This window comes from Myripristis murdjan, chromosome 22, assembly GCF_902150065.1.
Source record: "Myripristis murdjan chromosome 22, fMyrMur1.1, whole genome shotgun sequence".
NCBI classification, from domain to species: domain Eukaryota; kingdom Metazoa; phylum Chordata; class Actinopteri; order Holocentriformes; family Holocentridae; genus Myripristis; species Myripristis murdjan.
Genome location: NC_044001.1, coordinates 7,920,357 through 7,945,364, shown reverse-complemented (window position 1 = coordinate 7,945,364; position 25,008 = coordinate 7,920,357). Strand labels below are relative to the sequence as shown.

At 44.0% G+C, this 25,008-nt stretch overlaps 1 protein-coding gene across 4 annotated transcripts in view; it reads left to right on the top strand.

Annotated features, from left to right (window-relative positions):
- Positions 1 to 25,008, top strand: part of slc8a3 (solute carrier family 8 member 3) — a 102,877-nt gene that overhangs the window by 61,641 nt on the left and 16,228 nt on the right. For all 4 annotated transcript variants that reach the window (XM_030082141.1, XM_030082143.1, XM_030082142.1 and 1 more), the window contains exon 3: positions 7,208 to 7,314. In XM_030082141.1, coding sequence (XP_029938001.1) covers positions 7,208 to 7,314 — 107 coding nt within the window. The remainder of the gene's footprint in view (positions 1 to 7,207; positions 7,315 to 25,008) is intronic.

The following is a 25,008-nucleotide window of genomic DNA, read 5'->3' as shown; positions in this document are numbered from 1 at the left end:
TTGAACTTTTTTTTTTTAAAACTTCAAGTTGGGACTCTCAAGGCACTTTTCCATAAATACAAAGCGCCTGGAGTGACACACACACACACACACAAAGCTTCATTTGCTCAAGGACACTACAACAGATAGAACGCTTGCCAACGCGGAGGCTTGAATTCAGCTCCTCCGGCTTAATTGCTCGAAACGCCCAACTAGCAGGCCACCATGCCATCTCCTGCTTTAACAGCACTAAAGATGCTTACATAAGAGCGCCCGCACCGGGAAATTGGGGTGCATGTACCATTCCTCTCCTGGTGTCTCCGGACCGAATGTGCACTATCCAAACTGGGACTCCCATTGGCAGACATGTATTATTCAAGCGGCATCTGGCATCACAGCTCTCTCTCTCTCTCTCTCTCTCTCTCTCTCTCTCTCTTCTCATGCTCTCCCCTCCAACCAGTTAACGCTCAAAACCATCGCATCTGGCTCACTCTCGGCCGGTGAAGTTTGCGAACCCGCCAAGTGGAGACTTTTGTCTTGAGTGCACGTCTCCCCCCCGCCTCCGGTTGTTTTTGTAATATTGATGTATTTATTCGACTCCGGCAGGTCGGCTGCAATTTTCAAAGTGATTGAAGTCGCCTGTTTTTTTTTTAGTTGTTTGACGGCCGGTCGGTTGCGCTTTTGTATTTGTGGGGAAGAAATGAGAAGAAATGATGATGGCGGGGAGAAGGACGGAGGAGTGGAAGGGGCGCAGGCCTCGCCTCGCGGGTCTCGAATATTAAATCTGATGTGAGTTTGTCATCCGATTGGCAAGAAATCATTGACAAATGTGTTTACCGGCTTTTTTTTTTTTTTTTTTTTTTCTGTGATTGCTGGGGAAAAGCAATAATCAGGACCATAATGAGCGGGGCCCATAATCCCCACGCTTGGTGACAGAAACCAGGCCTGCTTAATTAAGGCACTGATTTCCCATGAGGCGCCGGGGCCTTTTTTTCCTCCCCTTGTCCGCTTCCCGTCTTTATTGGCTTGACTTTATTTGGGATTTTGAGTGGAGCCGTTGCCATGATCTGACTGGGCTGAAACGGTGCAGGTTCTTGAAAAAAAGTGACGGACCGGTTGCCGAGGCTTGTGTTTTTCTGATGACTCTCGCGTTTTCTCCTCTGTAATGAATTTCCCAGGCAACTTTTTTAGTTCTTGCAAGATTCAGCTGGTATTTCCCACCGTAAGTCTTGGGAAACCAAACTCCTCACCGCCCCGCCGCCATCGAGGCCTCCGTACGGCAGCGTGTATTGGAGTGGAAGAGATGCGTGTGCTCACGGGCTATCCCTCGCTCTCCTCGCATGTGCGTTAACAGCGGTTAAATGCAGTGTACCGTAATGGTTGAAAAGCGAGTGAAAAGCACTCAGCAGGTTGAGGGAAGAGACGCCGGCCGGGAAACTTTCAGGAGAATTGGGAAAGGTTGTGTTTAGTTCAAGCAGAAAGCCCACGGTCCAGGTCGGCGGCAGCAGGTGTTTTATATATAGACGAAAAAGGACCGGGAGAAACGAAAGGTCGTATTTAATTGCAGCACTTTTCCGTCGCTGTTCGCCCGCTCGCCCCGAGGTACCTGAATCCTCCTCTTCTTCGAGGCTCGGAGGAATCAGAGCGGAGTGATTTGAGGGTCATCGGCGCCAAGAGATAAGACAAAAATGGAGGTGGGAGGTGGGAGGTGTTTCATGATATCACTTCCTCTCTCCGCCACGGTCGTTTCGCTCGTGCCATGTACACATTTCGCTGCTTTTAGTGTAGCAAGGAACACATGAGTATTTGAACTACCCCAGCTTTTAAAGAGTCACAAACCAAATCTCTATAAAGTCTGACCTCTAATATAGAAATGTAGTGAGTGGCAGGTGAAATCGCCATCTTTTCTTTTCTATGGGGGGAGACATCAGCTGCCACCACCATTTAGTTAACCATCAATGAAAGAAATGCAAGCCACTTGTTATTTTTTCCCCTCCTTACAGTCAATTTTACTACAAAAACAATGAGCAAGATACTCCGTTTTGTCCATAGATGCATTGTTTGTTCTTTTTTCTTTCTTTCTTTTTTTTTCGTTTGGCATTATCCACGCCGGCTTGTATCCTCGCTACGAAGTTGAGCAGCCAAAAGCACAAGTGCGATGGCGAAATTGGGCAGACCGCCTGAGGTCGGCGAGGTTAAACTACGCCGGGCAGCAGCGAGACGGGAGCAGGTCTGCTGCTGGAGAGGAGGCAGGCCAGGCCTGCTGCTGGAGAGGAGGCAGGCCAAAATGAGAGAGGAGAGGTGGGCAGGAAGGAAAATTTCAGCCGCAGTGTGGTTTTTGGCCGCAGAACAGAGGGAGAAAGAGACGCTGTGCCTATGCCTCTCCATCTCTCTCTCTTTCTCTCTCTCTCTGTATACCACCTCCACTTTCATCTCTCTCTCTCCTCCCTCTTTCATCTCCATCCTTCCCTCCTCCGTCGACCGATCTGGACTTGAGGAAGCAAGAGGCCGAGAGTCGCATGCAGCCCAGTGGAGGTGTGAACCCTCTAATCGTCTGTCATTGCCCACTGGCACTTCCCACACTGCTACCACCGGACCTCAAGGTGCTATGTGTAGCATTTTAGCATCAATAAATCATCAACACATTTATTTTTGAGATGTTAATTTAATCATCATAAACAAACACTGAAAAGATTGGCAAGCTCTCCCAGCCTCTATGCATTTTTTTTTATTATTTTTTTTTGCATTGTGTATGATCAGATTTTGCAGGGAGCTCATGAAGAGATATTGCTTTGTGGCACAAAAGAGAGATTTTTTTTTTTTTTCCCCAGTTCCACTATTCTAACTGCATAGCTTCAGCTTCACATTAGCACACTGTGTCAGAATGCATTTTAGCTTTTATGCTTCTTCTTTCTCTTCACGAGAAACACGTGAAAAAGCATGGGGTGAAGTATCGACATCCCCTTTGTGACAGGAAGCAACGAGGTTTTTATCGCAAATCAGTTCTGAACTTTGAGGAGCACAAAAGGCTACGCATGGCACCTTTTAAAAGAAATCAGATCTTTTATTTGTCTTATGCTTCTTGCTGCAGCAGTGTCAGGATTCACTTTTCACCGAGGCGCCGGGAATGACAGAGAGCGAGCAAAGATGTTAAAGCGTGGCAACAATCGTAAAATCCGAAATAGAGCAAAGCGAGAACGGCCGCGCGAACGCAATATAGGGCCAATATCACAGCAGCACAGGCGACAACAGGAGCAGAGCAGGAAAATAAAAACAGTGCATGCATGTGTATACCTCTGTGTGTGTGTGTGTGTGTGTGTGTGTGTGTGTGCATGCCGTCTGCTGTTCAGCCTCACACCCTCTGTGTCTCTCCGTCAACATACCGCAGTAAAACCGTTCACCATCCACTGCACTGGCAGCAGGACAGTCCCTGTAAATACTGCACTCTGATTTGTGTTTGTGTGCACAGCAGGTGTTTGATTGTATCCCCATTACCGCGCTCGCGTCCCTCCTCGCGCTCCCTCGGCTTCCGAGTGGCTTTTTTTCTTGCAGCTTCCACGGCGACTGGCGCCAGATGTTGGGATGGATGGATGAATTATTGATGATCTTCATAGATGAATGCAAATGTCGCCTAATGTTGCCCACTCACTGTTCGGCGTGTGTGGCTGTCTGTGTGAGTGCGCGGGTAATGCATTGCGAGTGTGTGGTTTGCTTGTGGTCACGTGTGTGTGTGTGTGTGTGTGTGTGCTAGGGTTGTAACGATCATCCGATGCAAATCAGAACGACCAGGCTAGATATTCAAGATATGACTGTACTGATTCAAACATTCATCATTGTGTGTGTGTGTGTGTGTGTGTGTGTGTGTGTGTGTACAGAGGTAGAAAATAACTAACCCCTTTTTAATTAAGTGCTATATTTAATTAAACTTTACCGAAGTATTTTCATTTCGTGAGACTTCATACTTTTCCTGCACCACATTTCAGAACTCATTTTTGTGTTTTTTTTTGCTGCACTCCATTCATCTGAAGGTTGCAGTTGCTAGTTACTTTGCAGAAGAAGCTTTTCCATGCAAAAACATCAAATGTGATGCATTGTTAGAGTGTAAACCAGCCAAAAGGACACGAAGAAGTTAGAGCTACAACATTAAAATACTTCTTACACGTTAATGCATCAATAATTTGCAAGGGATTTTTACTTTTAGAAGGATTTCTCCCCCCGTGGCATCGCTGCTTTTACTTTTGCTTTTGCTTTTTCCGTCAGTGTGTGTTTGCTGGGTTTTGCAGTTGATGTAGCTGAGATAAATAAAACTCCATCAGCCATCTTTTGACCAGAGCAACTGGATTTGACAATCAAAATCACCAAATATTGATATTTCTGTTGGTGTTTCTTCCTTTTTCATGTTGCGTCTCTCCCGTCTGTCACGCTCGGCTGCAGCTCGCTCCCCTCCCTCCGTGAACATGACTGTGCTTTATGCTGACTTGACGGCTCAAAGCAGCTACTTGAAAGTGTTTGACGCTCATTTGAAGCCGCGGATACGCCAGTGTGAAGTTTGCAGTAGATTTCACCCCCCCATACACACACACACACACACACACACACACATAACACACATGAGCATATAACGCACAAGTTAATGTTTTACAGCAAATCAAACATCGCAATGTCAACTGTAAACAAAAAAATAAGTACTTGTATCCTGTCATTGCATTATTTTTTTTTTTCCTCCGCTGTCACTGCCGTTTCATTAACAGAAACGCTGTCACTTCCACCGCGGCTGAGCTCTGCGCTCGACATAACGACTAATTAGCCCTATCCTTTTTTTTCTGTTCTATTTTTTTATTAGGTGAAGTGTAACAGAAGATTTCTGTGTGTCTAGCAGTGGGTCAAATTTTGCCAAAACAATATAAAATGTAGGGTACAAGCTAATTTACCTTGTCAGGCTCCAGTAAATGGCAATAAAAACTAAAAAAAAAAGTAGGTACTCATATCAAATAAAGGGGCATTCGCTATTTTGCCCAGTGAAATGTGCGACTGTATTACACACAGGCTCAGTGCCTGTATGTCATTATGGTGCTAACTAACACTAACACTAACCCTAACCCTAAGCTGGATGTTGTTGATTAGCATGAGGTCCAAGTCTAACACCTCAACATGTAAACTCTGCACTGATTTTTTTTTTTTGTTTAATCAGATTAGTTTAAAAAAAAAAAAATCATTGTGTTGTACTGAATTGTTGACCTCAAAGACTTTGTTCCTGTTTTCAATTTGTAGCCACGAATTTCATACCAAATTGGTCGAAGAGAGGAATCACACCCCTGCTGTCTGAGCTTGTGCACGCCGGGGTGTTTCCATGTGTCGCCGCACGCGTGTGTGGGAGGGCGAGCGTGTTTTGTGCGTGTCAGGCAGGTGGTGTGTGTGTTTTTTTTTTTTTTTTTGCGAGATCCTGGTTGTCCATTAGATTCCGGTGCTTCCTCCTCTCCTGCCTGATGAAAAGCGAGGGGCTTTCCAGGCGGAGTGGGAGCGGCGGCGGCGGCGGCGCTGCAGACATCTCGCCCAGCAATCTGAGGAAAGCCCTGCCAGTGGGATGTGAGAGTGAGAGAGAGAGAGAGAGAGAGGGAGAGAGAGATGGATTGTTCTGCTGTGTGTGGTGAGCTACCGGCTGGCCAGAGAAAGGGATTCAGCAATGCATTACAGCAGAAAGAGGAATACATTTTTAATTCCTCCGAAGATGCCGGGATTAATATTTGTATGTACTGTATATATGCATTTATGGTGTGTGAGAGTGAAAGAGGGTTTGCACCTGCTTGTGTGTGTGTCTGTGTGTGTGTGTGTGTCAGTGCTTTGACCCAGAGCTACAGTATATGTAGTAGGATGTCAGGGAACAAGCTACTTTTTTGACTATCCGAGTTCAATACATGATACATGAGCAGCGATCCATTATGGATGCCGCTCTGCCACTTATCTTATTAGCCGAACCCTTGCTCCTGGAATAGTCACCCTAAATAACATGCATGCATTTTTTATTTTTTGTCGGATGAAGGGGAGATGCATCTTTCCCATGGAAGCCAGACATATAATAAAGTATGTCATCCCTATTTCAGGGCTAGCTGCACTGCTGTCTACTATTGTTGGCTTGTCTCCCGCTCGCAGGGAGATGCTTTCTGAGGCCTAAGAGAACAGATGCAGAGAGCGCCGTGACTTGTCTCGAGCAATGTAGGTTTGTTTTCTCTCAGCGCATTCCAACATCATCGGAGGCGACGTGACGTGCACGTGGTGCGCCGGAGCGCTTTCGCATTAATGCAGCCGAATCCGAGCCGAGCCGTTCCTCGAGGAGTTCTCGTGCTGTGATATTGCGAGGGCGCGGAGACATCCGGGTACCTGCTGACCATTTAACTGCCTGCTCTCGTCAATAACTCTTTAAAAGGATCAATTAGGGCGATCAGTGGCGAGAGAGCCGCCGGGGCCGAGCTGCCATATTGAGCTGTTTGTGTGTGATGATGTCACACGCAGCTCTTTTTCAGAGAAAGAGCCTCAGCCCCGCGGTCGTTTGACTTCATCGAAGAGGTGTTCTCCTCAAACTGAAGCAATAAACTCGGCAATAAGCCGCTTCCCTCTTATCTGTCTTGTCTTTGCCTCAAGAGGCGGGAGTCCTCCCAGTGTCCAGCCAGCCGTCTCATTGAAAGTGCTCTGACTGAAACATCTAGCCATAAAAATCGATTTAGATAGCGACAGTTTTTTCATTTATCGTTCACTCACCTTTTGCCCTTGTGAAACGTCCGTTTACACATTTTACAACCTGATTGATTACATGCTGCTGTTTTCAGTTCATTGTGTTCTTTTATTCCTGCTCCGGCTGTGTAGCAGGGAGAGAGTCCGCCTCGCCCTCTGCTCCGCTTGCATCAGGCACCGTGATAAATGTGGTTGTCATGACACCCGTGGCAGCCAATAAGCTCATTTGGAACCTGGGAATGTGTCTTGTCCAGCCAATGACAGACAGGCCGGTCCTCAGCCAGCTGACCTTTCACCTTCTAACCTTTCTTCCATGCTGATTATTAATCCCACTTACAGTGCACTTCCTGTGTCCCTCCATCTCAAATTAACCTTTTTCTTCTTCTCTCTCCTTCCTCCCCTCTCTCCTTCTCTGCCCCTTTTTTTCTCCTTTCATGCCCCCTTCCTTTTTTTTCTTCTTCTTGTCCCTTTTCTCCCCCTATTGCTCTCCCCTTTGCAGCAAAATTGTTTCGGTGAAAATTATTGACGATGAGGAGTATGAGAAAAACAAGAACTTCTTCCTGGAGCTGGCTGAGCCTCGCATGGTAGACATGAGTCTGCAGAAAGGTGGAGTACAGAAAACTGTTGTCTTTCTATCTGCTCTCTCTCTCTCTCTCTGTGTGTCTCTCGCTCTCGCACTTTCTCTCGATGACTTTCTCTCACTTCTTCCAGCGGCCTCCCCTCTTTCCCCAGGCCCTTCTCTCACCCCTTGGTTTCCTCACTGTCCCCTCCCATCACCTGAACTTTCACTCCTGTATCCGCTCCGTGGCTTTGCCCCCCTCCTCCCTCCCCTTTCCTCCCAGGACACTCTCTCACGTCATATTACACCTGAGCCTCCTGCAAAATAAAGACACAAACGCACCCACCCTCTCCATCGCCATCACCATCACCATCATCATCATGACAGCTCCTCCAGACGGCGTTGTCATCTGCATGAAAGCGAGCCGGGAGTCTGAGAGAGCTGTTATCATCCACCGTCTCCACAGAGCAGCTTCTTACACAAGTATCCATTATTATGTAAAGACCTGTTTTCCCTAAATGCAGACTCTGGTAGCTATTTTTAAATATATGCGCCTGCTTGTGTGTGTAGCACTCGTGTTTTTTTTTTTGTTTGTTTTTTTCTTCCTGGGTAAGTCAAAGGCAAGCAAATTGCTGCGGGTGCAATTACATTATTGATTTTTTTTTTTTTTTTTTGCAAATAGTGAGTCTAACATGCAGGACCGTTTGAATTTGGTTGTTTGCATGCAAGACTAAAATTCGTAAATTGTAAGTGCAGCATGCCTGATCATATTCAGCCGCTCCCATGCAGAATGTATTAAGGTGACGTATCTTCTAGCCGGGGTCATGTTCCCCCACAGAAAATTGTATTTCTTTGCACATCGAGTTAGTCTTTGGGCTTTTTGCAGCAAGGTAAAAAAAAATAAATAAATAAAAAAAATAAAAAATAAGTAAAGAAAAGGGAGAGGGCGTTGGAGAAACCAAATCGGAGCAAGTTTGCATCACAAGTTTGGAGTTTTGTTTGTTTTTTCTTGTTCCAGCTCTGGTAATGTCTGCTGAAAAAAAAGCCAACAGGCATTTTCTTAAGATTCGCGCACGGTTATCTAATGCAGTGTTATCTAACCACGCTCAAGGCCAGGGGATGGGAGAAGCTCGCAAGGGTGCAGAATCTCACACTTGGCTGTTGCCGCCAAACACTACAGCTCATTATGTTTACGTTATTGGGGCTGGCAGCGCAGGCTCCCCGTGCTCGGAGGGTGAGAGTGATGATGAGGAGCGGCTGCTGCACAGGTTGGAGTCTTTATGAGTGACGGTTGCATCACCCCAAACTCTCCAACGCTACTATGTGATTCTTTTTTTTCCTTTTTTTTTTTTTTTTTTTTTGGTGTTGTTTGTTTGTTTCCTTCCTCTTTATATGGCGGTGCAGCTGATTTCACAGTTATTACCCACATCCACACATCCACAAACAAGTGCAGAAACACACACACAAGCTGTCTCTTTCACACTTCCTCTTTTTGTCTGCTTGTAATTTTAGTGACCCGGCGCCGTTTGTGTGAGTTCAGCTAAAATGTAGCATACAGCAGAAACATAGGCAAACATATGCCCTCGCACGGTCATACACACAAACATACATCACACACACTTAGCCTATGCTTAAAGGACAGGTTTGTTTTGTTTTTTTCAACCCAGGTTGTATTAAATGTTCATTATTAAATGTTTGGCACAGCACAGCGTTCATTTTTGGCTTCAAAAACCATTAAACGTCCTTTTTGAAAACTGGAATTTAACAGTATAGTCAAGCATATGTTGAAATTGTCTACTGGGAAAAAAAATTCCACTTTGCGCCTTCTAACAGGTTTTATTTAGCTTTCATGACAATACACTGCCTTTTTTAGCTTTTCTACCCACAACTTTCTGAAGTGCTCTTTGTGCTGCTCCGTGGAAGGTTACGAGTGTTTGGGATGTACTACAGTCGCTGTAAAAAGTAGTTCCAAACATAGGAACAAACAGCAGTTGTTTGGTGCTTGTTCTGAATAAATGCAGAAGTCAAACAGACGAGTTTCCCCCTCATAATGTGCAGCTTTATGATGTTTTTTTCGAGAAGTTGAAAACAAGTTCGTCTGTGTCTGTGAAGCGGTAAGTTTCTTGTCACTAAGTCAAGCGATGAGGTTGTGCTGTGGACGGTTAGAAATAAAAGTAAACAACATTTTAATATAGCCTGGACAAAAAAAACCAACTATCCTTTAATCCTAACTCTAACATTAACCTTTAACCAAAGCAGTAACCCTAAACCAGCCCCCAAAAGCAGAAAGGAGCGGCAAAAATTGTTCATTCAGGAGGATTTTCTTCATCTCTTTGCCCTTGAGAGGACATTTCAGCAGCATAAACACAGAAATAAAAGAGCTCACGCACAAACAACCACCTTTTCACAGAAAAAACCCCCAGAAACAACGGCCGTTCACCTGTTACAGCCATCAGAGATTCTCCGGTGGGGTCGCAGAGTTCACCGCTGAGCGTTACGGACAGAATAGGTGTAAGAGGAAGAGAGAGAGAGAGAGAGAGCGACTGAGCAAACGACCAAGATGGATAACGACAACTGGAGCTAAGGAAGACACCTGCCAGCGGCCAGGTTTAGTCTGCACAGGCTGACATACAGTTGCTGCTCGGTTCAGACCACACACACTGGCAGGGATGTTGAACCCTTATATATATAATTTTTTTATTATTATTAATTCTAATCGCTCCAGGAAATCAGACCCTTGTGTAATTCCTGACGTAGGGGGTGTGATAATTGTAAAATATTGATTTCTGAGACGTATCGAGATCTAACATTTTGTCACTGGTCATTGCCATCTGTGCATTTCTGTCAACATGAACCAAACTTCGGCTTAAATTGACAGATTTTTGTATATTTATTGCATGTGGAGATTGAAATGATGCGCACTCTGATGAGGCAAACACTAGTCAGATTATAGCAAAACTTTCCCACCTCTGCCAGCTCACTATATGTTGACAGTCAGTAATTTAAGATACATATTTAGTTACTTTTTTTTTTAATACAGGAGGTAATGAATGTTTGATGTGGAGTAATACGTGTTTGATCTATACATGATGAGGAGATAATGAAAAAGCTTTTTTGTATTATTTCTCCGATCATCTTTTATGAATGTGCTCGTGACGATGAAACAGTTTTGCTCCGAAATTAGACAAAACACAAGCAGCTGATTAGCAGAGACGGGTTGCACATCCTCTCCCCTCGCCACAGTAGGTGCTGCTCGATCTCAGCGATGTGAATGATATGATAATTTCTCACTTTTCATATATAATGTGGCGATTATATTGTTGTTCATAACCGCTGATGTGGGGCTGATTGCGTTTGTTTTCTCCTTATTAAAGCTGGAACGGAGGAGCAGAATTGATGAATATTCTATGAGAGTCTTTGTTTTGTTTGCTGTTTTTTTTTTTTTTTCATATGCAACAGCCTTGCTCCGTTTTCACAGCAGCCTTTTTACCAGTGTTACTTCATAACAAGAAAAAAATGTACCTTTTCTCCTTAGCTCTTATTTCTTTACCTGCTCTACCTACAGTTTTTATAATCATTTCAGAAACAGGAAGATTTGTAATATCTGTTTTCAGGCCACCGTCGCTCCGACCTTTCCATTCCTCACTATTGGTAGCTTGTAATGTTAGTGATGTCGCATATTCTGTAATCTTGTTCTCATTTTAAGCCACTCAGACTAAGAGCATGAGCTGAAAGGAATAAATGCAACAATACTATATTGGTTCAGGTACCGGGATGCTGATAGCAAAACCTGGCAGACGTGAGGGAGCTCTAAGCTGGCAGGTCTGACTTTGGACAGTGTCTGAGTAATGAAAGCAATCAAGCCAACAGTCACCCTGACCTGTCAGTCTAGAGTTGTTTACTGCCTGCTCCAGCAATGCCCTTCCCTAACTTATACTGAAGTGGTCAATACCATTAGCACCTCTGGTGAGGTGGCCAGGCAGACCACTCTGCTGCTACTGCTGCTGCAACACAGCACTGCAGGATCACGATGAAAAACACTGAACCAATTGCAAATACAGGGCAGGACAGGGATTTGTTTTGGTGGCACATGCATTCACACCAAGCATGTTTGGTGTTGCATTTACAAATGTAACAGTATGTGCAAGGTATAATAAAGCAGCACCTTATGCCTCAGCTTATGCAGTACACTGGGACCGTGTGAGACCAGTGGTTATTCAGAAAAGCAAGAAATTATCATATAATTTAGGGTGGGTTATTCACCCTCTGGAGTATTTACTCCATTTGCAGGGCTTGTTTGGTCAAAGCCATTCAAATATGGACGGCATCAAATACCTGCATGATAATGTGAAAATCCCATTCTCGGTGCACTTCCATGCAAAGTGCAGTGCAATGTATGAGGTGTGGGAGCATAATTCAAGCCAGCTACAGGAAATGACACCAAAACACAAGTTTTCTGGATACAAGGCAATACACGTCGACATCTGATGCCCAGCAGTTTGTCATGCATGAAAAGCCTAACAAAATTAACCAAGGGCAAGTTGATGCTCATGTTTAGCCATTTCGTTATGTGGCTTATTTCTTCTGAACACCACAGAGGGTAAATTATGGCAAAAGAGCTCAGACAAGGGACAGGAATCGGATTTGTTTTGACTCCCTCCTGCTGCCAGAATCTCTAACCTTGCGGGATGATAGGCTGCCAAAACTTCCCAATAAACAAGCTACTTGTGACTTGTGAGTCGATGGGACTTTTGTTTACAAGCCCTGGTTCGCTTGTAATTGGGCATGGTGAACCTAAATGAGCTAAATACCAAAATGCTGCAAAGTAAACTTTCCAACTCTGGTTTGGACCAGAGGAAAGAAACTGCATGTGTGATCGTACCCTCACTTAGTTTCAAAGTACATACTGACACAGATAGCACAAGGGCAACAGGACCTTACAAATAGTACATTGGGACAGTGAATGACAGTAGCATATATCACTCTACATTCAGTATGAACATTTAACCCTTGAACTAGAGTTTTCCTTTAATTTTCCCTTAAATAGCTTCAAAGTTGGGAAAATTATTATTTTTTCCATATTGTGTGGCAATAACACGTACATAATTTGCATCTGCTGGTTGCAACACTTCACTGAAACTACACCATACTTACATGAATGAAATATTCAAACCATAGATACCAAAATATAGATGTCTTGTGCATCAGTGTATATACATTTCCCTGTAATTCAGCAGGACATGTTTGTAATCTTTGGAAACCTCGGGACCGCCGCTCGAATTTAAAATGAAGTTCTGTGGGTCTGAAGAATGTGCAGCCGCGCAGCGTGCATTTGTAATGACAAACCGAGCCGTGGGACCAGAGTTGAAGAGGTTAACATTCAGCGCAGGGTGGTGCAGTGAGTCGGGAGACAGCTCTTGAACCGGGGAATCTGAGTTCATGCCCCGGCGTCGGCAAGCATCCGCACTGCTGAAGTGTCCTCGAGCAAGATGCCGAATCCCCAGCAGCTCCAGGAGCGTTGATCTGTATCTGACCTTTGGGCTTCCTTTGCAGGGAAGAAAGTGAGGAGAAGAATTGCCCCATGGGGATCAGTGCAGAGTTACATCGCATTATGCTATAGAGCAGTGTGGTGTACGGTAGCAGCTGTGAATGGGGGTAATGCATTGCTCCGATTTACTATAAGGAACCGAACAGAATGAGATGCATGAAATAAATCACGAGCGCAGGAGAATCGTCTTTCCTGCGGCTGAAAAGTGTCACAGTGTGCAAGCTCTGAAGTGCAGGGGCTTGTGCCGACAGTGCAGGGCTGAAGGAATGAAAGACTACTGTAATATGGTGAATGAAGTGCTCTAAAGTTAAAAAAAAAAAAACTCAAGAGATAAAGGGAAGGAGGGATGTGTGTGTTGGGACGGAGCAGAGGGAGTGTGTGAAGTAAGCTTCGGAGTGTAGGACCTTCAAATGACACTGCAAAAAAAAAAAAACGAAAAAAAAAACTGGGCTACAAAGCACTCGTCGGCAGTGTCATCATTCATGTACTGTGATGTGTTACATTATGTTGTGTGGGTGTGTGCACTTCAGTGTGTGTCTGTGCGTTTTTGTATGGATAAAACTGAACGAGAAAGAAAGCTAAAGTGAGTATTCTGTGTGTGTGCGTGTGTGTCTGTCTGCTTGCGTCTGCGTGTGTGCGTGGCTGTAGGATTAATGCCCCTCTCCCCCTGCGGTAATCCATCTCCCACACTGCCACTTTCCATTCAAATCATGCCTAGCGTGGGGAAATGTGCCACCCGTCAGCCTCCTCGCTCAGAGTGAGCTCTCATGGCATCTAAGGGCACTTCACATGCTATTGTTTGAGCTTGGCCGGGTCCCTCTCCCAGTCCTCTCCCTCTCTCTCACACACACACACACACACATTCATTACCTCCAAATGAGCCGTGAGTCATATAGTGTGCGGGGGATGGGGAGCCAAAGCATTTCTGAATGCCTCTATTAGTGCTTCAGCCAGGACGGGCTAAGTTTGAATGATGACAGTTTAAACGTTATTGGATTTACACTGTAAGAAAGCGAACTGATTCGGATGTCGCCCCCATTGATGGCACAGTCACAGTTAGAGGTAAAACCCAGGGCAGACTGTGTCATACCAGAAGTAGGTTAGTAGTAGTAATATTTGATGTCGTAACAGTCACAGTAGTCGTTCAAATGTTACATGTAATAGTAGTAGGACTAGTTGCACTACTCCTACTACTAATACTACTACTGCTGCTGCTGCTGCTAATGATAAAAACAATGATAATACCTAAACTTACTGTCAGTGAACTGCACTCGTGCCTGAAATGACCTGAATCCTCATTGAGACCCATGACTTTGTCTCTAATCTGGTTCAATGGTTTATCCAACTGAATGGAGGCTGTATTAACCCCATAAAGCCATTTGTATCATATATGATACACATTTTCAATTCCGTTTTTTGTTTTCAGTTTAATCAATACTTGACCAAAATACTGTTGTATACCTTTGAACACTTCCCCTGTTCACCCTGGGACATACCATTGGCACTTTAAGTACATATCAAATATCATACACCAGAAAGGTCGTGTAATAACATATTTTTTGATTGTTCTTTTTTTATATATATTTTGTTATAGGACTAAATAAAGGGTTCAGTTTCAAAAAAATGGGATTTTCTGCCAATTCTTTCATAGTTCAGGCTTTATAGGGTTAACTATTGCCTCCCCCAGTAATGAGATCATTCATTCCCCCCGTAATCTACCCCACAATGCAAAGCATCCAACACATCCATTCTTGTATTAACAAACTGAGCATTTGGCCTGATGGTGGCACGAGAAGAAAGGTCACAGGGTCACTCGGATCAATAAGGATCTTCCTTTAGGGGTCGTAAATGTGTGAGTAGCGGTAGCTCTCGTGATCGTGCATCTAAAACGTCATCTTTTCCCGTTTGATGATATTAGCGCTATCAGAATCATGCTCATAAAACTATAAAGGCATTCACCTCTGTAACTGTAGTATAAGTAGCAGTAGTAATTGTGCAAGTAACATTTGTGGTGGTAGCAGCAGTAATAAAAGCAGCAGTAATAGTAGCAGTAGTGGTAATAGTAGTAGCAATTATGGTGGTAGTAGTTTTATTAGCTGTACGCGTAGTTGTAATGGAGGTGAGTTCCTTCATCGCTGACGCACCGTGTGGTAAGCGGTGCGGCGCGGAGAGCGACACACACTCGCAGCGCTCGCAGTGACACAGCTGAATACATTAGTAACATGCAGAAGCTGCTGGGACCCCACACTAAGAGGATGAGTCAGGCACAACTCCATTGTGCTCATCCCACAGCTTCAGGATGCAACCGAGGATGAGTCCCGATGGTCTTCCATGACGTTCCCCGTCACTTGTACTCTGAGGGCCTGCTGCCGCCGCTGAGGTGGAATTACTTTGGTTTTCTGATGGGCTTTTCTGCTGTCTGCATGTAATTTAGAGGCGGTTGCCTGTGGATGCATGTGCGTGTGTGTGCATATATGTGTGTAAAGGGGAGGATGGGGGCCTTTACATGTATGTATGTATAAGCTAAGTACTGAAACGGTACTGTATTGCAGCATGAAATGTTAAAGCAGTGTCCCTGGGAGACTCGGTTGCAGCTACCACAAAGTAACCACTCGAGGTTTCATGTGGGCTTATACACACTCGCCTCCAACTCATCTGCTTATGAATAATGTCTGTTTTTTCGGCTTGACAGAACCAGGAGCACACCACGCCTGAACTTCAGCTCATTACATTCCTTTTACCAGGGTCACGGGTTGCATAAATCTTTATGACTCAGTGAGTATCATGAACCTGCCCTTTGTGTTACTTTAAAAGTCAAGCTTATCATCCCTTTGTTAGCAGTCAACCCAGGTTTGACCTCAAATGAATCTTTTCCTCTCAGCGTTGCCTCCGTGTCAAGGAAAAGTGTTATTTGCCTCCTCAGAACAGTGAAACAGAAAGCTGGAGGTGATGGTGAATTAGCGCCGCGGGAAATGAAATGCCACTCTCGGCGTTGTAAATACTGTTATTTCTGCTCCTGCAACTACAATATCTTCAAGTCATCTCAGTAGCTGAGAATATGTATTAGAATATATATTATCGAACGTAGCTCCATCTTAGCCATTTAGTTGACTATTAAGTCATTAATAGATTGAGACTTTTTTTTGACATATTCTGTTCGTGATTTCTTGAAAATTATAAGCGTCTTGCATTTGAGCAATAATTACATGTATATATGTCTTTGACAATTACCAGATCTATTCGTCAAGCTGCAGGCGAAGCAGATCTGCAGATTTTTATTAAATGGTCAATTAGGTGATGAAATTCTCCTACGCTTAACGGATTTGATATTTCTGTAGTGAGGGACAAATGACTCATGTGATCCAGATTATAATCTGTAACCTTTGTGGGGGTTGAACACAGCCTCTCCCTGGCCGCTTCCCTCCCGGGACCCCACATCTGCTGAAAGGGCTGAAGTACTCAATCCAAGGCCCGGAGGCACTCTAAATGACTGGTATTGAATCAATTAGCTGCCTAATTGGGCTGAGATAAAGACTCCATTTCCTTATCACCAGCCATTACAGATGGCACTCAGGATCTCCCAGTGGAGGTGCCAGTAGGTCATAGTGAAGCCGCTGCTCGTCTTGTCAGTCTAACTGTAACCCAAGTAACACACGCACACCCAAAAACTGACAAGGTGACAGGGAAACAGCGCGCAAGTAGCACAGACTCTGGATTGGTGCACCGTGAACGTTTGTCTTTGAACAGATGTGTTTGTCAGGCGGACAGATGGTCTAGACAGGGTTTCTACGGCCATGAAGAACCTGGAAAAGTCATGGAATCGATTTGAAAATGTGTTATGGAAAATTAAGAAATACCTCTAAAGTTTGGAAAAGCCATAGAAATTTTGCGTAACTATCATAATTTTGACAAGTCGAGCTAGAATCTGAGACGGTAGAACGATTAAGATCTTTTTATTTCCTCAAAGTAAGCTCTGCTATCCTTTGAGGGCACCAGCCAGTCAGAGTCAAGAGATGTGGCTATGAGAGGTATTTTTATTTGTCTTGTGTTATTGGTTGCATTGCAGAAATACAGTCATACAAGTTTAGCATGCGGTTATGGAAAAGTCATGGAAATTATCTTACGATTTAGCTGCAAATTAGTGTAGAAAACCCCGTCCAGAAGAGGATCCCTGCCTTGTTTCTCTTGGGATTACTGTATAGTACACAGGCAGCCTTTATCCTGGTTACATGTTAACCTTGCCCTGATTGTCTACAACAGCTACCTTTGAAAGGAGGCGCTCCATTGTTCATTGGGACCTCCCACACCACCACCAGACTGTAAGGACACATCTGCTACCCCGCATCCCGTGGGGAAGATATGTGGATTGAGCATTTCAACTATTCGAACAGACAGAAATCCCCTGGGGAAGGGTGACAAGCTGCCTCTGGTAACCGATCCTCCCAAGGACATAGATAATAATCTGACAGTGTATGGATTAAGTGTCATTTAGTACACAAATAACACGCAATTTACCGCTGTTGAATTAGTTTGGTGGGGGTTTATGCCATTATATGTGTGATTATTAAACAGGACCTCCCACAAGAAATCTATTATTACCTGAGCTAATGACACATACGGGCCACTAATCTACTAATACCTGCCGTTTTAGCTGTTTCCTGGTGTTTTTACCATTAGTTTTCCAGAAGCTTGCAGACATTTGCCCTTGTTCCGGCAACTGACGGCAGGAGCAGCAAGACCTTGTGGAGTGAGGGATGGAGAACAGCTGTCGCTCCCTGCAGGAGCAGCAACCTCACCACCTGTTGGTTGAGGAATCAGGGACGCGACCCTGAGACCTCTGTCCTCACCGTAACCACAGCTTGATCAGAATAAACAGCACAAGGACAGCAGATTGACATTGAAGGATTCATGAGATCTCGTTCCAGCAGCTGAAAGTGTCTCAATGCGTGTTTTTTTTCCCCCTCATGTGACACAGATGTGACATTTTCAAATCATCGGTGTGAACAGAAAAAAGCTGCATAACGTCTCATTTTTATCCTTTGATCAGGAACATGCGGATATGTGGTACAAAATCAGATCAAAATTTGCCAGCACTGCCATGTCAAATAAGCAAATCTCCCATCATACAACTGTCATAATTTTGGCCCGACCGGCACCTTGACTGAGCTGGCAGTAGGAGAGTGAGACGATGGAATGATGGAAAGAAAACCAAATAGCTGAGATGTCTTTATTCAAAACACGACGGCACATACCTTAAATCTGAGGTGGCAAACTCTGTTATTGAGGACCTTGAAGAGCCTTGTAAAAGAAATCAAGAGCCAGAAATTTATGAAAAAAATGTATTACAGTATGTTTTTACTCCATGCTCCATGTAACATTTTATTTTAAGTGCTGCACACGTGTGTTTTTGCATGTCAAGTGATAAAAGCACTTGCTCCAACTACATCAAATTAAGCAAAATAAAGCATAATTTCTTTTCTTTTTCAGACAATATACCCACCTTATAGCTTTGACCATAACAACTGGGTCTTTACTATCAGCAAAACACTTAAAAATAATCCATGGAGTAATTCTCAGTCAAATCATATGAAATGTGTGAAACAAGTTGGTCTAGGCAGCTCTGCACACAACATGCATTTTCAACATTGCTGTTGCTCATATTGGTATCAGATATGGGTTACATGATGCCAGAATCGATACGAACAATCGTCCAGAAAAATCAGATATTCATCTGTTCAGAAAGGAGCATGAGGGCCTGCAGCGTGAACACAACTATAATTGACATTATTCTGGAGTTAGGTTCAACATAGTGGTGTGCGTGTGGGTGTGTGTGTGTGTGTGTGTGTTTTAAACTTGGCGTAAAAAGACTTGGGTGCCGTGTGGTTACACAGTACCTCTCAAAATTATGAGCAAGTCAATGAGCTACAAAGGAATTACAATGCGCTGCTTGGAGTATTGTATTGCACTGCCTAAATCTCTTTCTAAATCACTGCCTTGATACTTGAGCGATGAGATGAGGCAGTCAGAGGGTCTCTGATGCGCTATTTTGTCTTGTCTTAATTGCCGGGATCTGTGTTGTGCATTGCACACCTGCCTTACGAACTTACGTCAGTCCTAGTGGGGGGTTAGCAGTTCGCTCCTCGTCTAAAATCTGTTAAATCCCTTCTCTGTTGTCAGCAGAGTCTCTGGGTTCATACTCGGCTTATTTTCAAAGTGCGCAAGGCCCTCTCTGAATACAGATGACACAATTAATATTGAAATCCGAGAGGGATTACCTTAATATGTCAAGAGACTTCCTAAATTAGACTGGTGTGACACTGATACCATTCCCCAGACATGAAATGGGCTTAAGTAAAGATTATTACATAAACATAAAATTTGCCCCAAGGACTGTATGTCACAGGTGACCTGCAGGATTCAATCAGTGAGCTGGGTGTGTGTGTGTGTGCAAATCTTATGTTTGTGTGTGTCTGTGTGTGTATATGTATTTGTGCCCTGTGTTTAATTGTATAATCCTTCAGATGTGTGTTAAAAAAAAAAAAAAACTGACACTCATTCAACATAACGAGCAGGTTCCTCCTTATTATTCCTCCTACAAGGGAGCGAGTGTCAGCAGCTGGAAGAGTTTGCCATGCTTGGACTTACAAACACATCTGATTTTGTTGCGTTTCTTTCCCCTTATCTGACCCGCCCTGGTCAAGCCCCATATATTGCAGCGGGGTTTGAATTGGTGGTCAGTGATATAGGCAGATGGGTGTTCACCTCCCTCCCTGCTCCGCCAGCCATGGCACAAATGTCACGACTCAGAGGGCTCTCGGTTGCCTCAGTACCACAGAGAAATCACACTGGCACGGATGAATAGCTCTAATTCAAATGGGAGCCCAGTGCTATTCATGCATTTGTGGGCCCTGACTTCATTAAAGTCCTGCTTCTTTTCTGGGGTCACAATGAGGAATGTCAGAGGCAGGGGGTGACATGATAATGAGGGTTATATAGAATTAATGTGCTTATTGGACATCATTTGATTAAAAAATGGTCATTGAAAAGTTGTAAAAGTTGAAAAGTTGAGTCATTAACATTTTTTAAAAATGATTTCATTAGAGTTTTTCAAAGCAAAAGCGTCGAGATTGCTAATAACCTCAACAATGCACTATTATGTGTTTTGCTTTCATGCCAGCCAGTCATTTTGTAAGAATAGGCGATGGATATCTTGTTTCACACTGACATTCTATCACAGAGAAAAAATATAGGATGTTGTTTTTGTTAAACTCCCACGGTGGCACTGAGCTGGCTGTCAAAACAGCATTGATTGTATCAACATGCAATTAAATGGTAATTCAGTGATGCAGTGTTATTGTGGGAAACACTGCGTGAACAGTCCCTTTAATTATCCCTGATTGTGATTATAACCTTGCATATTTTGTTGTGCATCTTTATGTTTGCGTATTTCTCACTGCAGTTTCACATTTTTAGCTCAACTTTTTTGTGAATAAAGGCGATGGTGAAAGTGTGGAGGTTTCTTTTCCTCCTTTGATTACTGTGGTGTTGTACAGTAGTTAATGCAGGATGTGAGAGGATGTGCTGGTGATTTAGTGTGGCTTTCCTCTCTCCTCAAGGACAAAGCCATGAAGTGGGACTACTTCTGCCATCCCTGCTGCTGCACTCTTATCCACATTTACTCAGAATCACCATCCTGTTTTCAGTAGATAGGAGGGTTACAGGGGCAGCCATGCACAGGGAATGGCAATAAAAGGTTGCAGTATTGTTATCAAATTAGATTCATCCCTCTGCTCCGAGTCACGACGCTGCTGCTTTTAAACAAATACGTTTTATTCCGTCAACCTGATGTGATTTACGTTGCGATGTCGTCCCCCCTCCAGATGGGGGGGTTGCAGTTGAAGGACGAGACCCGTCACTTAGCAAAATGACACAAGCGTTCACGTCAAAACACACCGCGTGCCTACAGTGCATGCCCGCCATGGAGGGAGTGTCACAAGGAGATCGTTGTCTAGTAACGGTTACCATGGATGCCACGCTCTGTCAAGGGCTTAGGTGTAATGGATTTAAATTGAACTGTTGAATTTCGAGCTCGGGGAGGCAGAGAGGCAAAGTGAAGGAGGAGGAGGAGGGCTATAGAGACAGAGTGAGGAGGGAGCGACAGAAATAGTCTGTGTGGGAAAAAAAAAAAAAAAGGAAAAGGAGAGAGGCAGACACAGTCAACCAAAGCAACAACGATCCACAGACGGAGCGGTGAGGAAGAGGAGGTGCAAGGGGTGGGGGATGGAGGGGTGGAGGGGTTGGGGGAGTCACTCTGAAAGCCCTCACCATCTGTGATGAGGAGCTGAGGAGCAGTAATTGCTCCTGAGAGGTGTGTGGGGGCCGCTCTCACCACTGAGATATGGATGAGCCACCCTGCTACCTGCCATGCCGGTGGCACACCACAGTGTCAGGCCTGTCTTAACGCCCAGGTGAGGGCCAGCGGGGGCACCCACCTTTCATGTGGGCTCTCATTAATGTCGGTGTCAGCGGCGACCTTTTCACCCCGGAGCTGATCTTCTCCGTGCCGACTTAAAAGACGCGCACATCGGATGATTTGCAAAGAGCGGCATCCTTCAAACGGCTGTGAGCGCCCGTCTCCTTGTTGAGTTTAGGCGTCTCCAGTGCTGATGCGTCTCCTGATTTGATTCATTATGACCGAAAGAGTTTATTTCCGGGTGGCACAGAGGCTCAGAGGTTAACAGTGTCGCCTCCGAGGTGTGAATGGGAGTCTGAGAGGTTGTTTCTGTCTGTCTTGGCCCTGTGACAGACTGGCAGCCATGTCCAGGGTTTTTCCCTGCCTTCTGCCCAATGCATGCTGGGATAGGCTCCAGACCACCCATGTGGACTTGAATAGGAATAAGTGGGCAAAGAGAATGAATGTGCTATCTAATGCTGGGTATTGATTTTGGTCAGCAGTCATTACCTGCAGTTGAATTATTCGATGTTCTCAAAATATAGACGATTCAGTCTGCAAAGGGGGTTGCTATTGTCTCCGCCAAGGTCTTACATTACTTCATCATTTGTTTTAACTTTATGCTAACAGTCATTCTGGAGGATATCTTATTTTGAAACAAAATTCTTTAAGTACACATGTTAAAATATTCATACTCATGCAGATCTGCACCCAGAGGACAACACATGAAAGTATTAATGAAAAAAAGTTTTTTTTTTTCCCCTCCTCTGCGCTCCTCTGTGGAAAACAAGATATTAATGTTGCAGATATTAATGTTGCGTATGATAAGTGGATATTGAGGACTTCAAAAGCATCCTTGGGGCTTTGCCTCTGAGAAATGCATTTGCCGATGAGACAATTCAGAGCCGGCCATGGCTCTGTCTGTGTGCCTTTGCCAAGCAGGGCTGTTAATCAGCGCTCAGGGTTACATCAATGATGTCAGCACAGTGGCCACAATACATCACACTCAGTAGCCGAGAGCCGCCTCGCTCCCTGATGAGCTCAGCACAAGTCCAGCACAGCGTCTCCATAGAGAAACACCCCCCTGGTGGGATGTTTGTGTGTGTGTGTGTGTGTGTGTGTGTTCTTGTGCTTCTATTCTTATGTGGATCAGATGTCCTCATGAGGATAGAGAGATGAGGAAAATCCTCCAGAGCGAAGACATTTTAGTCAGTTTTCATGTCTACAAGAGGCTAGTTAGGATAAGCACTTTGGGTTTGGAGTTAGGATTAGGTTAGGATGAGGGGTTAGAGATTGGATGTGGTAAATGCAGGCCCTCGCAGATATGGTAATAACTAACACAGTAGTGCAATATCATTACGGTGTGCGGAACGGTTCAGAAACATGTTTATACATATGCTAATGTCTAGTTTGTAGTACAAGAAAAAAACATGTTAGCATATAGAGGTTTATGAACATGACGAATTCACAAAGTACACACTAGAAATAGCACACACACACACACACACACAATGTTTCTGAGCCTTTCCGCCTGCCATATTTGGTACTGTAGTAGTCACAAATATAATAGTACCAGTACCAGTGTGTGTGTGTGTGTGTGTGTGTGTGTGCGTATTATGTGGGTATATGTACAGTATAATGGATATGGATATATTATTACATATTTTTTCAATAGTGTAATGTAATCAAAATAACAAAGATATAGATGAATGAATAATATAATAAAATACTAATTGTAATGTAAACATAATATGATGCAGTATAGGCATGTACTGTACTACATATAGCAAGAGTAGATATAAATGAAAGTGATATGAATAAGAAATGTAATATAAACATATAATATATGTGTAATATGCAACTACATGTATGCGCAGGATTTACGTTTGTGTGGGAGCAGGTGTAGAGATGTGTGTGTGTGAGCTATTTGTGTACAGGCTGTGTGCGAATGTTTTTGTGTGTGTGTGTATATGTTTGTGTTTGTGCACTGTGTGTGTGTGTGTGTAAGTGTGTGTTTCCTTCTGTGTGAAAGCCCAGTCTGATGACATTATCGGTGTTGGTAATCTGTTCTGTAATTGCCTGCTGCTGACACGGCAGTGTGGCTGATATGGCTGCAGAATAAACAGACTGTTAACAAGTAGAGGGAGCTCGTCTCCACTTGATCCACACAGCACACCGTGACATCTGGACTGGACAAATCACCCAGGGAAAGAGAAGGGAGAGAGAGAGAGAGAGAGAGAGAGAGAGAGAGAGAGAGAGAGAGTGTGTGAGAGAGAGAGGCAGGACAGATCCAGAACAATAGCAGACGGAAAGATGGAGGACGAGGAGAGATGCAGGGAAAGTGACAAAGAGAAAACAAGGCAGGGATTGAGAGATAAAGATAGAACGATAGAAGACTAGAGGAGAATGGCAGGAGGAGGAGGAGAAAAGAAAGAAGAGAGAAAGGAAGGGCAGCAGTGATAAACATCATGCACAAATGGGGAGAGCTGATTCTGAGGAAACCGTACCTAATAGAATGGGAAGTAGAAAGAAATTTGAGCTCCAGTGTTGTGGTTTATCATATTAACATTGATTTTGACTAGTTGGTTAATGTGAAAAATGGACCAATGAGAGCTCAGCTAAAATAAAAAGGAGCAATGCATAATATATAAGCATTCATGATTTCAATTGGATTCCTTGCCCATATATTCACACATTACCCGTTGTTTACTTTGTATATGTTTGTATACTTTGTATTTTATGCACATGGGACACGTGGATTGAATGCATCACCAAAATGTTGGTGTCTGTCTCTGTGTGTATGTCACTGATGTTTTTGTCCATGTTTATTAACGCTCTGTCTTCATATGCGGTGAATAACAGTACTACAAAGAGGAAAAAAATGTTTAGAGCCCGATTAAAACGATCGGACGGAGATAGTGAGAGGTGGAGAAAGAAAGGCAGGGGGAGGTTAGAGAGCAAACGCCAGAGAATGAGAGATAAAGAGTGAGAAACAGGGAAAGGGAGAGATATGGACCGATAGGAGAGAGATAGGGGAGATGGGGAGAGATAGGGAAGAGGAGGACAGAGCGAGGCGGGGGGGAGAGAGAGAGCTAAAGTGAAAGAGAGAAAGGAGCAGGGAGGGAAAACCACATGAGAGATAGTCAGGGAGGAGCTGGGAGAGGAGTGAGACTGTTTAATATGAGAAATTGCCCCATGCGAAATGCAGCATATGGGCCAATTAGGAGCATCTCTAGTGTTTCCAGACTAGGCAGGTCAGCAGGGGTTTGCAATATTCCAGATTTACCTAATGTTACTAAATAATATTCTCTATGTTGCAGGCCCACCTTGTATTTAATCTAATAATTGATTGATCCCTGTAGGTAAATTATGTTTTGCTGCCCACAAGGTGTGATTTCCCATCCCAGCTGACTGTAATGAACACCTGTTAGTGAGACGTGTGATGCTGGAAACTATAGGATGCAGGAGGAATCTAAATGAGAGGTTATTATTATTATAAAACAGCATATTTAATGATGCTGTGTGAGACATGTCATTGTTACATTAATCATAATAGCTCAGCATAATTATATCGACAAATGAGTCTATGGTTATGCCCTCTCATAGCCGTGGTCCTGCTGATGGAAGTTTTTCTCAAGATTAGCGCCACATTACCCATAAACCCTGATGCAAAGAGGATTTTGACAGTGTTTCTCTGTCAAAGAAACTTTACTGAAGAGGACAAATAAAAAAAAAAAAAAA